General features: G+C 41.1%; 1 protein-coding gene across 2 annotated transcripts; it reads right to left on the bottom strand.

Annotated features, from left to right (window-relative positions):
• Positions 1-8,773: 8,773 nt before the first annotated feature.
• Positions 8,774-13,341, bottom strand: LOC308151425 (olfactory receptor 52J3-like). 2 transcript variants are annotated; one of them, XM_080524294.1, is made up of 7 exons: positions 13,216-13,341; positions 12,560-12,678; positions 12,244-12,328; positions 11,515-11,632; positions 11,285-11,416; positions 10,737-10,817; positions 8,774-10,577 (listed from the first exon to the last, which is right to left on the bottom strand). In XM_080524294.1, the coding sequence occupies exon 7, from the start codon at positions 9,485-9,487 to the stop codon at positions 8,948-8,950; it is 540 nt and encodes a 179-aa protein (XP_080380420.1). In that variant the 5' UTR covers positions 9,488-10,577; positions 10,737-10,817; positions 11,285-11,416; positions 11,515-11,632; positions 12,244-12,328; positions 12,560-12,678; positions 13,216-13,341; the 3' UTR covers positions 8,774-8,947. The 2 variants fall into 2 exon arrangements, with proteins under 2 accessions (XP_080380420.1, XP_080380419.1); XM_080524293.1 differs by having other exon boundaries at positions 9,503-10,577; positions 13,216-13,335.
• Between the last annotated feature and the right edge of the window lie 1,455 nt (positions 13,342-14,796).

The following is a 14,796-nucleotide window of genomic DNA, read 5'->3' as shown; positions in this document are numbered from 1 at the left end:
TGTTCTCATCAAGCACAGGTACTTATCTGCACTATTATGGAAACTGAAGTTGCATATGCAGTAGCATCCTTTCGTTAACAGTAGTTTGTTTTGAAGTCATATCCAATGTACCGTTTTATATTGGCTTTATTATGATAATGTGGATGTGAAGATAATAAAACGCTGACCTGTGGAAAGATGCATGTCTCTGCGTTGTGTTATCAGACTCGATTAAATGACCTGGTCTTTCCCAAACGTGGATCGGTAAAACATTTAAAAACAATTGGTTGTTTAAATTATTTTGGCAACCCACCGATTCACAAATAACTTGTCTGTTAAATTACTTTTTATTTATTTATTTATTTATTTGACCTTTATTTAACCAGATAAAATCAGTTGAGAACAAATTCGAATTTTCAATGATGATCTGGCCAAGAGGCCCCCGGCAAGAATAAAACAAACATATCAACAGAAATACTCAGGGTCAACATAAAACAATACATACAATACATGAGAACGGCTAAGCCAGTGAAGATAAATAAATAAAAACAAAGTCAACAAAGTCCTCTGTCTGCTACCAATTGGTACAGATATTGTCTCACTAAGGCAAACAGAAAGGGTGTGATGTTGTCTCAAATACAAGGAGTGAACAGTTCCAATTTACCTCACCTCTCGGTTAGTTGTAACACTGCGTAAGGTGATTGTGATTGTGATTGTGAAAGAGAATGCAGGTAGCAGACAGCTACAAAACACACAACACCTCTTGGACATATGGGCGTCCGACTAAAACCACAGCTCGAGAAAACATCCAAATGCTGATACATTCAACATGTTCAGTCACAAGTTGCGCGACCTGGGATTTCATTGAACCGGTGTGCAGTGCCATTTAAATATGAAAATGTTTATATTGTATGAAGTGGAGGGCCGGTCATTACTAATATCTCACTAGCCAATGTCCCTGTGATGTTGGTTCTTGTTTGATTCTAACTGTATTATATCTGTGACATGCCAACTTCAAACATGTGTGATGCATGTAATGAGATAGGTTAGATAGGAAAAGGTTACAAATAGAACCTATTTGATAAAATAAAAAAAGGTTCTATAAATTACTTTGTTGCACCTCAATGTAGCCTTAAAGTACCGTATTCTGAAGAACCTTTTATGGCCTTGTGTGAACTCGCAAACTTTGCTCAATGCAACAATGCCTGCCAGCACTTAGCGTGCCACAGAGAGATATACTGCAACACTGATTATCGTTGTTGTGTTGTTTATTTCAAATTAGTTAAAACTCAAACCCTTGGTGAAAATGTAATCCTGTTTACCCCATGTTTTGTTTTTATTTAATTGGTTCTGTAATGAACCTCAGTGGAGTCTCAGTTCTAGTTTCTGCATCAATAGAGCACATTTACACACACACTCATTAGCCACCAGACACATAGTAACGCCCAGGTGGCATCTGGGGGTCAGAATGGACTTATGAGCATCCCCAAGGGGGCAATTATCACACCCGCTCACTATGTTCATTATGACCACTGAGTGTCAACAGTAGCCTTAGGTCTATGTCTACGGATCTGTATAATGCAATGAAGGATGTTGAAGGGCAAAGCGTACACCATTTAAATTTATTTGAAATAAACAACACAACAACGATAATCAGTGTTGCAGTATATCTCTCTGTGGCACGCTAAGTGCTGGCAGGCATTGTTGCATTGAGCAAAGTTTGCGAGTTCACGCAAGGCCATAAAAGGTTCTTCAGAATACTTTACACGTGGCAACCCGTGTCTCTGCATGTCTCGCTGACATTTCAACATGGATGTCAGACCACCATCTCAAGCTCAATCTTAACAAGACCGAGCTCCTCTTAATCCCCGGGAAAGCCTGCCCTCTCCAAGACTTCTCCATCACAGTGGAGAACTCTACTGTAACCCCCTCCCTAACAGCCAAGAACCTTGGAGTGATCCTGGACAACCGACCATCCTGTGCGGAGAACATTGCAGCAACGGCTCGCTCCTGCAGATTCTTCCTTTACAACATCAGAAGGATACGACCATTCCTCACCAGAGAAGCAGCGCAACTCTTGACCCAGGCACTGGTCATCTCCCGCCTTGATTACTGCAACATACTCCTGGCTGGGCTCCCCGCCTCCGCCATCAGACCTCTGCAGCTCATCCAGAACGCTGCTGCCTGTCTGGTGTTCAACCTCCCCAAATACTCTCATGTCACCCCTCTCCTTCGCACCCTGCACTGGCTCCCAATAGCAGCTCGCATCAGATTCAAGACCCTGGTGCTTGCTTACCAGGGAGCTAAAGGGGCAGCCCCTGCCTACCTGAAGGAAATGGTCACCCCCCAAACTCCAGCCTGTTCACTCCGCTCCTCCACCTCGGCTGGCCGACTGGCCCCACCACCTCTACACCAACACGGCAGTCATGCAGCCCGATCACGTCTCTTCACGACACTGGCTCCCTGCTGGTGGAATGAGCTTCCCACGGCTGTCAGAACTGCAGAGTCACTACCCATCTTCCGTCGTAGACTGAAGACCCATCTCTTCGGGTTACACCTTAACTGCTCCTCCTGAGACATCTACTGCCCCCCAGCACTGCGTCTCCTGAAGACACCCGCTTTTCCCCTCTACTGTGTCCCTAAAAACTTCAATTGCCCCCCTTGTACTGTTTCTCTGTTTCTCCAGTGTCTAAATATAAAAAATAAAAAAAAACTAGGTTTAGAAGAAGGTGATAGAAGGTTTTTCCTTCTATCAATGGCCCCGGGCCTGAGCTGGATTACTCTTCCTGCTACGAAGGATTGATGATTCACTTGCTTAGTATTCAAATGTATTGATTGTAAGTCACTTTGGAATAAGACATCTGCTAAATGCCAAAAATGTAAATGTCAAATGCAAAAGACATTTAATTTCTGTTGGTGTTATTTTGAGGGTGTAGACAGTGATTCAATGTGTTTTGGCAATCCTTTACAATAACAGGAAAACACTGTAGATTAATACAATACACACTGTATACACCTAGCATAATGAACTCAGACATAAGAAAATCAAGATCTTCCACATTTGTTGAACATTCTCCACACGTTGTATTTATACTCAAACCATGTTCAAGTAGACAGACAGTTTTGAGTGGACAGTTTTGTAAATGTTGTAAGTGTTAGGATGAGTGGAAGTGATAGTTCTCTTCATTTCCTTCCTTTCCTTCACATTTTGTACGGTCTGGTTTTCATTGAGTAACAGCTAATACAATTAAATAAACTCTCACTGCAGACACAGTAGGATATTTATAGCTATCAAGGTTATAGAAAATGATCAGACAGACATCTATGAGGATATCAGGCTAGCAAGGTCAGTATTCTCTTTTAAATCTCTTCTTAAAACTCATGTTTATAGACTAGCCTTTAACTGATACTCTACTTTTGTTTTGTTTTGTGCTATATCAATAAAGTGTATTATTCTATTATTATAAGTATAATTATTATAATGAGTATTTTTTGCATATATTGCTTTGTTAAGATAGCAACATAGAGATGGGATAATAGTCCAGTCAATCTAACTCAAAAAAAGGACCAACCCAGGAGAAATTGCAATAGTAATGTTTCATAGTTTTTATTGTTCCTAATACCCTCCTGCATCATATATTAAAAGTCTTACTTGATTAATTTATTGGATCATACTTTTTTCAAGGTCAAAAGAGGTTAAACAATGTTTTAGAGTGACGCCATCTGGGTAAAATGGTGTTAATATTGGAGGGCCTATGTATACCTATCCAACATATTTGGTGTCTTTTCCTATGTTTTGGGGGTCAATCTTTCCAATAAAACACTTTTTCAGAGGATATTCTTAAGTCTTATACCTGTATTAGGGGTACAACTACCCCAACACCCACTTATTTGCCAAATGTGACGCCAGACAATGTTTTCATCAATCAGTTGCCTACATAAACTCTCAGTTTTTTTTACATATTCTGAAGCTACAGATTGTAAGCTTTCAAATGATGTGTCATACATTGAAATCGGACAGAAATTGAAGACGACACAAGTATTTGAATGTTGGTACACCTCAAACACAGAATGGGAGAAAAGTCACAACAAACGCTGCTAACAGCTAGCGGCTAAGAATGGCACATAGCTACGAACATCTAACTGCATTTTTATAACATCACAACATGCTGAGAGAACATCAACATGCTAAAAACACATAACTACACATAATTAGATGATCACACAGTCCTTGCTTTTGAACACGAACAAGTATAGGCCAATGCACACGGCGTGCGATTTGGTCGCACGACAACATTTGATTCTCAATTCACACCACCGAAGTGTGTGGGTGTGAATGGAGAATCGAATGTTGTCGTGCGACAAAATCGCATCACACGCCGTGTGCATTGTCTCATTCAAAACAATGGAATTGAATTCGGCGGTGCGACAAAATCGCCGCCGTGTGCATTGGCCTTATGTTCACAAGTCAAGTCTCCCTTACCAGTAGCCTAAGGCAGAGGAGAACAGTGAATTAAATCCACACGTTATAAGTATTTAGTGATTGTTAAATTTTATTAGGCCTATATTGAGTGGGTACTTTAAAACTTAAAGTTGAGTGTTATGAGAAAAAAAAAAGAAAAAAAAAGATTGTATGCATCACCCGCAGAATTGAACAAGCTTCCATCATTCCACGTATCAAGTTGACAGCAAAGGACCTAACAGATGTCGGACGCATTAACATTGTTCCATATGTACAGAAGTCTGGGGGCCTAGTGTACACACCAAATACGGTGCCCAAAATGCTCGAAGGAAAAGCAGTTGCCAGGGCCATACGAGGTCATTTCCTGGTTGATGGAGCACTGAACACCCTACTGGCAGCGAAAACTTTTCATGTCAAACTGCCTGTCCCAAACAAAGCAAACTATGCTGTGGACTCAGAGGATGTGTCAGAGTTGACTCAAGATGGTACCGTTGCTGATGACAGCGAGGACACAGTTTCTGATCAGCCAGATGGAGAATCCACAGACCATGCCAAAGTACCAGAGGAACTAGCATCACGCTGGGAGGTACCCCGGTGGCCTCCGTGGAGTCATGCCGCTTTCTAGGCATGACCATCTCCCGGGACCTCAAGTGGGAGCGGAACACCGAGGCCCTCACGAAGAAGGCCCAGAAGTGGATATTCTTCCTCCGGCAGCTGAGGAAATTCAGGCTGCCGAGGTCCATGATGGTCCAGTTTTACACGGCCATCATAGAGTCCATCCTCACCCACTCCATCATCACCTGGTTCCCTGCTGCAACGACCAAGGACAAGGCCAAGTTGCAGCGGGTGATACGTTCAGCAGAGAGGGTGATCGGCTGTCCCTTGCCCTCCCTCAACTCCCTGCATGACACCAGGGCTCTGAGGAGGGCAAGGAAGATCATGGCAGACCCCTTCCACCCCGGCCACGGCCTCCTCACCCTGCTTCCCTCTGGAAGAAGGTTGCGGCTGCCTAAGACATTAAAGGCCCGCCACAGGCTCAGTTTCTTCCCCTCAGCCGCCAGGCTGCTAAATGACTCTGGCTTCCCCCTCCCCCCCGCCTCCAAGTCTGCCCAGGACATAACATGCACTGGACCTTGAATAACTCTGCACTGCACTTTATATACAGCACTATTCATGCACTGTCTGTCCTGTGTTGTCCTGTTTTTGCCTGTCTTTGCATTTGTATTTGTACTTGTTTTGTTCATGTATATGTGAAAAAAGCATAAATGCACCTTCTGTAAATGCCAAAGCAAATTCCTACATGTGTCAAGCATAATGGCAATAAACGTTATCTGAATCTGAATCTGAATCTGAAAAAGCAGAAGCCTCAGATCTGTATGACAGTGTTATGGCTGCCACCGCAACCGGGACAAATGCAAGTGCACTACTCCAGATCATAGCTCAGCGTTTGGGGGCAGAGAAGACAACCATGGTAGATGGCCGGCAGCAGCATTGTGGCTACAGTACATGGAGATGATCGACCTAGTCTGTGCATTCATTGGATCGGAGAGAACTGGAAATTGGGATCAGCACCTTGATACCCTGACAGACATGATGCCATTCAAGGCTGCCTCCGGACATAACTTGTATGTAAAATCATTGACCATATACCTCCAGAAAATGCACCAACTAGAAGACACATATCCCCAAGTTTACAAACGATTTCAGGAAGATGGTCTGCAAGTTGTTCGTAGATCAAATGAATACTGGGCCGGACTATCCCCCGACCTTGTAATAGAACAAGCCCTCGTGCGAAGTATGAAAACAACCGAAGGACTGACAGGGAAGGAGTATGTCTGAAACACAACGTTTGGTTTGGGTTCTTTCCAACCCTGCAACATCTGAAATCAACAATGCAATGAAAGAAGTGACAGGGGTAAACTATGAAACTAGTGAACAGCACAAGGACCTTTCTGCATCAAGACAGGCACGAGACAATGCTGACACTATCAAAATACTTCAATTGTTGGAGTCACAAAATCCGTTTGCCGGGTATGAACACCTTCAGCACCTAATCACTGGTTTCCAAATCCACAGTCAAACTGAACAAAGAAGAAGTTGTCCATATTGATCATCAAGTTACAGGTTGTTTGCAACAACATCTTATTCGCGCATGCCATACTTGGCTGTGATACAACATCCAGACTCTTTGGGGTTGGGAAAGGGGTATCTCTGTGTCTGGTTAGCGAAAACGACTCATTCAGAGTACAGGCCAGCATTTTTCAAAAACAATCTGCTACCAAGGAAGAAATTGCTGCTGCAGGGGAAAGGGCAATGAACTAATATACCAATATACTAATACTAATCTACAAAGGTGCCGAAATGGATTCTCTCAATGACCTCAGGCTGAAAAGTTTCTATACTAAAGTGACTGACAGCAAAACGGCTATCCACCCTTGCAACTTGCCACCAACATGGTCGTCTGCCATGCTTCACAGCTTCAGAGTGTACCATCAGGTTCAGGAATGGATGGGAAACTCGCTACCACCAGAGGAATGGGGCTGGAGGATCCAAGACTCATGCCTCATTCCCATCCATTCCGACCAGGACCTTGCTTCTCAATACTTGTTGGAGCTTGTGCGCTGTAATTGCAAGTCAGGTTGTGGCACTATGCGCTGCAAATGCCGTTGTCAAGGACTTGATTGCTCTGTAGCCTGTTCAGAATGCAGAGGTGTATGCGCGAATATGTCGGCACAACATTTGGATGAGGACATGGAGTGAAGGTTACATGTAGGCCTACAGTAAAGGCATATTTCAAGCTTGGTCTAAAAACTGTTTTTAATAGGTTTATATGGTTTATTTCTCATTTAAGGGTTTAATCTGTACTGTATGATATGCAACATGGTTTTGGAAAACATATATATTTGGAAAAACATTAACATTTCTGTATGTTCAGAAATGTCAATGATAATACATGTGTTATAAACTAATTTGATTGACTTTGTTTGAATAAAATAAAATAAAACTATAAAATAAAATAAAATAAAACTATATAATTGTGGGTTAAGGGTACCCCCAAGGGGGGGTAATGGCCATTTTCTCAAAAATAGTTTTTTTTCTCATACTCTGAGCCAGAAATCTCCACTTCAGTAGCACTTACATACACCAAACTTTCCAGTTGTATTCCTATCTACATTCCGAGGTCTGCTATAGAGGGGTTTGTTAATATATCATTCATAGCCTGATTTATGTAACATTTACTCCTAAAAACATGGCAAAATGTTATAGAGGACATTGACTCTAATATGACAACAAGATGAAACAAGAATTTTTAACCTGGCTTTATCCAATGTTCAGATTTCTGATTTTGAATGTTATGCAAATTAGCACATATTTCATTAGATAATGCCTAATTTGCATATTTAAACATAATATTTCAGAAAACTTGTAATACAAAGAATGTTAGTCTTAATGTAAGTGATTAACTGGTGAAGTTTCATGGTGATATCTATTAGTTGATTTTTTTATCCTATTAACTGGCTGTGTTGCGCCTGGCACAAAAACCCACATTTTCGACCCCTGAATTTACCTTGATCCAATAAATATTAAGACTAAGACTTTTAATATGTTATTTGGTTGTCCCTAGGGATCACAAAAAAACTTGAATGATTACTATTGCAATTTCCCCTGGGTTAAACCACAGATTGACTGGACTATAATAATAATAATAATATTTTAAGTATTATTATATTAAACGTTGTGGTTGTTGTCGTCGTTATTATGACCACTATTATTATTATTATTATTATCCTATATGTCTAAGCCTACTATGAAAGAAAAACATAAACAAGAGAGTTTTCAGAAACATAGCTTTTTACTTATATTTTTAGCCATAATGTTATCATTGGCCAGAAGGGGAGGCAGCAGCCCGTGGAGGGCTCTGAATCGTCGACCTTCTTTGTCTTCTTGCTTTTCCTTTTGAGCTTAGCCCAGAAAGACAGCTTTGCTTTGGGGGCAGCAGGTGCTGTCATTTCGGGCACAGACTGAGTCCGTCATGTCCATGTTTCCGTGGACATTTTCAAACTAAGAAGAGAATGTCCTGACAGAATTATTATTATTATCATCATCATCATCATCATCATCATTGTGAAGTACTTTATTGCAGCATGATACAGTTTATAAATAGGAGTGACTGTCTTTTGTTCTCCAAACATTGAGGAAGGTGAAAGCCGAAAGGCATCTGTTTGGCTGCTGCTGTTATTGTTACATGTAAACAAGTATCAATGATAAAAACAAAACAGACATGAGTCTTTATCTATGCTTTGCACACATCCTTTATTGCAATCAGGATAACAAAGTGTCAACTTTATTGCATTTTAAATATCTAATTAAATGAACTTTTATCTCTTTTGTTCTGATACCGTAAATGACTGGATTCAAAGAAGTAGGAACAAGAAGATACATTAAGCTTGTTAAGACACGCACATCAGGGGGGATAGTACTAACCCTATACCCAGTAAATGCAACCTAAACACTTCCATAGGCAACACAGATGACCATTATATGAGAACTGCAGGTTTGGATGGCTTTTTGGCGTGAATCTCCTGAGGATGACCGAAATATATTGAAAAAAATCAGTATATAAGAAAACGCTATGAAAATACAGTCAATAGTTGGTATACAGAAAGCCACAACCCCTGCTATGTAGTTTCTGAAAACATCACCACATGACACACTAACCACTATTGTATGCTCACAGAAGCAGTGGTAGAGAACATTTGATAAGCAAAATGTGAGCGGTCCAAACAAACCAACCATTGCAACGATAATCATAGTATTTCTAGTAACAAACACAGAAGTAAAAACAAGTGCATTTTTCAGATTCATGTAATCATTGTAGCGTAAAGGGACACAGATGGCTACATAGCGATCTATTGCCATCCCGAGTAAGATTGTGGATTGAAAAGTTCCACAGTAGTGAATGCAAAACATCTGAACGAGACATTCCTCTCGAGAAATAATATTTCTGCTGAATAAGAAGCTGAATAACATCCTTGGTACAAACATAACTGGGAGAGCAATATTAATTAAGAAAATATTAATTCAACTGAAGATACTGCAGGGTGATGTGTTTATAATGATAGTAATTCACATCATTTTCATTGTGATGAGGTAGGACATTTGGACTTTCCTGCTGATCTAAAGCTTTACTGGCTTCTGTTAAACTGCATTTTGAGAGGTGTGGGATCTGTGATGACAATGCTCTCTGTTTGGCAGGATCACAAGGCAATTCCTTGTTTCTGTTGGACTCCCAGGAGGTCTCCTTCACACTTAAAATTTTTTCCCTTGGCAGGGGCCAACATAGGCCCTGTGGTTTCACTCTTGCCCCTCTTTCTCTTCCCAGGGCTGGGTTCAAAGAGGATCTGAACCTTAGTCTTTGAGGGCAAGTTGAGCAAAAGAGGCCTTTGTGGGTTGTTAACTGGAGAAAAGTAGTCCTCAAACGCTCCATCATCTTCATTGGGACAGGAAGAAGCATTCACTGAGTCACTTGAGAGAGCAAAGGACCGTGCGGACAGAGATGCAGAAATACTACAGGCATCTTTATTTGTGGTTGATTTACTTTCTATGGGGGACTGCACTGTATGTTTTTTGTTGACTGATGGTAATCCTTTTGAGAGAGCAAAGGACCGTGCGGACAGAGATGCAGAAATACTACAAGCATCTTTATTTGTGGTTGATTTACTTTCTATGGGGGACTGCACTGTATGTTTTTTGTTGACTGATGGTAATCCTTTTGCTTTGTTACTTCTGCTTGATCGTCTTGAGTTTCCTGGAACAGCCATGTCAAAGGTAAACACACTCTTGCTACCATCAGGACTCTCTGAAGAAATGTGTTTCTTGACTCCAGCTCTTTTGATTTTGGTCAACCTTGGCTTTTTGTCTTGTTTTATGCCTTCGTCTTCAGCTGATAAAGCAGGGAAAGGAATTGGATCTAATGATTTTGGTCTCGACACATCACTGCAAGGTGACAACCACTGGTCGTTCTTGTGCAGGGATTTTCCAGGACAGTTGTCACTAGTGTCTTCTTGTTGCTTCTTTCCATCTTTCTTCTTTGAGCAAGACTGAGCACCAACATATGGGTCATCAGAATCCGTATCTGCATGGACAAAATATGAGAATAAGTGAAGAAATATAGGTTAATTCTAACCAGTCATTTTAATCCATCATCAAACTCATCTCCCATTAGGTAAGTATTACAGATTAGACCAAGAACAATCCAAAGCAGAGAATCAACAAAGGATTCCCAAGTCCTTACCCAGCTGGGAGATGTGTGATGGTGTATTCCCAAGAGAAGGCTCGAGTTCAGGTGATAATCTGGACTCTGCCATCTCTGAAGCTGAGAGAATGCATTGATTAGAGTCACAGCAAGCAAACAGATTTCTCAGCTGAAGCACATACAATTCTATAGCGTTTCCATAGCGTAGTGGTTATCATGTTCGAAACTGGGGCAGAAACACATTTTGGGGGTAGTGGAGGTCTAGTGGATAGTGAGTTGGACTGGTGATCAGAGGGTCATGAGTTCAAATCCCACCTGGGAACACCACCACTAGTGTGCCCTTGAGTAAGGCACTTACCCTAAGTTACTCCAGGGAGACTGTCTCTGAAATCTCTAATTGTAAGTTGCTTTGTATAAAAGTGTCTGCTAAAATGTAAAAGATCTTGCTCATATGGTGGCAGCAGAATGTTTAGAGTGTGTGTCATAACTGTCCTTGCACTTGTTATACATTATCATAACTGTAAATATCAGGTTCAATTGTAACCCTCGGGTCAAGCAATTGGTGATATACAGTATATAAGATATACCTGTGGGAGAGAGGTTCTCCCTTTCCTCTCTCATCTCTTTCAGTCGCTGTGCCATGGTGTCAGACCATTTCAGCAGAGGGCTGTAGACTATTCCATTCTCGTGATCAATGATGAAAGTGGACACATCTGTAACTGTGAACACAGAACATGTTCAAATGAAACCACCTTCAAGCACAAAGCTCTTTTAGACGCCAACTATAGTATTCTTCAGATGAACAGAGGTGTCTTACAAAAAGGTGACGACGGCACTGGATGAAGCTCTTTCATCATCTTGTCCAGTTTTTTCTTCATGCGTGTGTCATTTTCGGGGGTCAGCACAGGGTAGTCTTTTGGCTGCATAGAACGATGCTGGAACAAACAAAAAAACAGTGTTATGTTTGGAATATAATCAAACTTATAAAGACAAGCTTTGACTTTTGAACCATGTCGTTTTGTTTTTTTTGCCAAACACACAACTAGTTGACAATGATTCCACCTTTATCACCAGTGTCTAATGTATTTTCATAGGCCTAAAGACTACTTCTGTATTACCCGGCAGGGTTCGACATTAACGGTTGCCCGATTGCCCGGGGCAAGTAAAACATTTGCCGGGTTTGTTTGCGCGACAGCAACGACGCTGCTGGATCCTGGTAATGCAGGAAGAACAGGACGGCGCAGGCGCCAGACCAGACTAGATGATTGTGAAGATATTATTAAAGCGTACCCCCTGTCCACCTGTCTGTCGATCAGCGCGTACGCTTTAATAATATCTTCACTCCACAATCATCTAGTCTGGTCTGGCGCCTGCGCCGTCCGTTGTTCTTCCTGCACACCGATACACAGATCCAGGATCCAGCAGCGTCGTTGTTGCGCAAACAAACACAGCAAATGTTTTACTGGCCCCGGGCAATCGGGCAAAAGTTAATGTCCAACCCTGCGCTGTCATTGTTTTTGTCTTAAGAATGTTACACATCACTTACTGCCCTTCTCTTGAGCGCAGGACTGGCTTCATCATTGAAGGCAGGATACGGCTCTTCATCCACATGTTCACCGTCATCTTTACATCTGCATACGATGGAAATATGAAGTAAATAAAAAACATTTATTCTCTCCGAAAAGTTTTTTTCTTCTTTTCTTTTTTTAACTGTCAGTGACATCTTCTGGCCGGTATAAGTATTGCAAGGAAATAACAAGTCACCAACTGGGCATGCTGACAAACGAAATACCATTGTTAAACTCCATTGTTGTCATTACCACAATGTTGCACTTAACAGGGCAGAAAAAGCCAAGGTTTACCTGGCCACCCAGAGAACAGATACAAGCCTCACACCAGTCTTCTGGGCTTTATCCCATGTGGCTGGATGGCCGTATTGAAAGACCACATGGGTGACTCGCTTATTTAATCTTTTTGTCACCTGCAATTGTAGAAGGAAGGTCACAGTGTGAAGGACAAGAGTATCATTATTTTTTTTTAAAAATTCAAGGACTTTCAAGACTTAATTCCCTCAAGTTCAAGGACCCAACATGGCATAGTTTGAGACAGATCTAGATGAGAATTGATATAATAGGAACTATCCGCTCACAGACAACAATTAAAAAGAGAGGCTTTTGAATGTGTGAACACAGGTCTCTTGCCTTCTCTACCACAGCACAGCAAAACAATATATTGTGAAATATGTGTATATAAGTTACTGTGTTAAGTTAAGCAATGTGGCTTATCTACTATAATTAGGTTAAACATTTTTAGGTTTTTTGTTTTGTTTTTTGAGAGAGAGAGAGAGAGAGAGAGAGAGAGAGAGAGAGAGAGAGAGAGAGAGAGAGCGCGGGGAATTCAAGCACTTTCAATGACCCATGTCTATTTTCAAAAACTTTCAAGGCCTTGATTTTCTTTTCTCAAACTCACAAACTTTCATGGATTTCAAGGACCCGTGGGAACCCTGTTTAAAACTCACCTCAGCTCCCATATCGCACAGCTGCTGGATGATGGACTTGGAGTAATTCTCTGTTTTGCTTCTGGACCACACATCAACATAGGCCACAACATCTGCACAAAATACCAATAGCTCACACTCGGATTTAGATGTATAGACAAACAGTTGAGATACCAACGCCACTCTTCTAATTCTAAATGATTTTTAGTAATAGAGTTAGACATCAAATGAAAGCAATGTCTCACATCTGACCCAATGCAGTGTCAGACTACATCAGCATTTTGGCCTACCTTTAAGGATGGCAGCAGAGTTGCTGTTTGTGGTCATCTTATTCACATTCACCTGTAATCATGAACATGACAATAATTAGTGTGCTTGCTACTTCTCCTACATCTTATGCCAAAAATATGACCCAGCTGGTGTATGCGGTGCAGGTTTATGTATGATAAGAAACAGGAAAGTGAGTTATTACTCTGATAACAAACAGGAAAGATTACAGTTGAACAATAGCAATGGAATTTCAAACCCAACAAGAGGGTCCTGGAATGTTGTGAGATTAGCATTGGGATGGATGACATGTTTCTGTACTTCACACAAATGGTGGAATGTTCAAAACTCCACACTTGGCAGTTGGGAATTTCCATTTCAAACCCATTTTCGACAACTTTTAAGGTACACAAAACATACATCTGGGATGTACATACATCTGGGAACATCTGGTTCCCAGGATTACTACGGTGTGACTTTCTAAGCTGTGACATTTATACGTTTTGAGACAGAGCTGGCTGAAGCTGGGCATGCTTTTCTCAAACGACTATTGGTATTGGGACGCATAGGCGACTCCAACACAACACACACATCACGTATACATATCATTTCAACTTTATAACTTCTTTTTAAAAAAAAAATATATATATATATATATATATATATATTACCACTTACGTGCACATCTATGGTGACCACACACTCCAAACCAAGTGTAAATGTGCAGAAAACTCGAAGTTATTAACATAACTCTTTAAGGACCCCAATTGAAATAAGCCAGTGGCTTTCTTGGGTTTTTATCCACTTAGTTTGACCTTGTATGTAATATGTACTTTCATGTACCTACTTCTGCAAACATTCTAATAAAGTTTTCAAAAAAACTCGAGCCGAGAGTTGTCGGCCATGTTTTTTGTTTTTGAAAAATATCAGTTGGCGCATGTATGTTAACCCTTAACCGCCCGTTGTCATACTCGATGGGGCGATTACGTGATGGCTGATTCGACACGATTGCACACAGCTAGATATGTAACATCAATTTAGTAACCAATATACATACCTAGGATTATATTTCAGCAAGATTATCTTGCGTTGCAAACGTTGTTCGAGCGATGCGTCAAGAAAGGCAGCTCAACAGCTTGGAACTTCGCTTCCGGCGGGTCTGGGGGCGGGACTTGTAGTCAACCAGACCAGAGATAGGCCGAGCCATTTTAGACAAGGGAATCCACCTGTTACCTATCTGTCACAGAGACTTGTGGGGATTGCCTGAAATACCACTAGTTTATTACCAAAAAATAAAGAAGATTATTTTTCATTGTAATTTGTGGATTACATGAT

This window comes from Nansenia antarctica (genome assembly GCF_963989245.1).
Source record: "Nansenia antarctica genome assembly, chromosome: 2".
NCBI classification, from domain to species: Eukaryota; Metazoa; Chordata; class Actinopteri; order Argentiniformes; family Microstomatidae; genus Nansenia; species Nansenia antarctica.
Note: the sequence above shows the minus strand (reverse complement) of the source record. Positions and strands in the feature narration are given on the sequence as shown.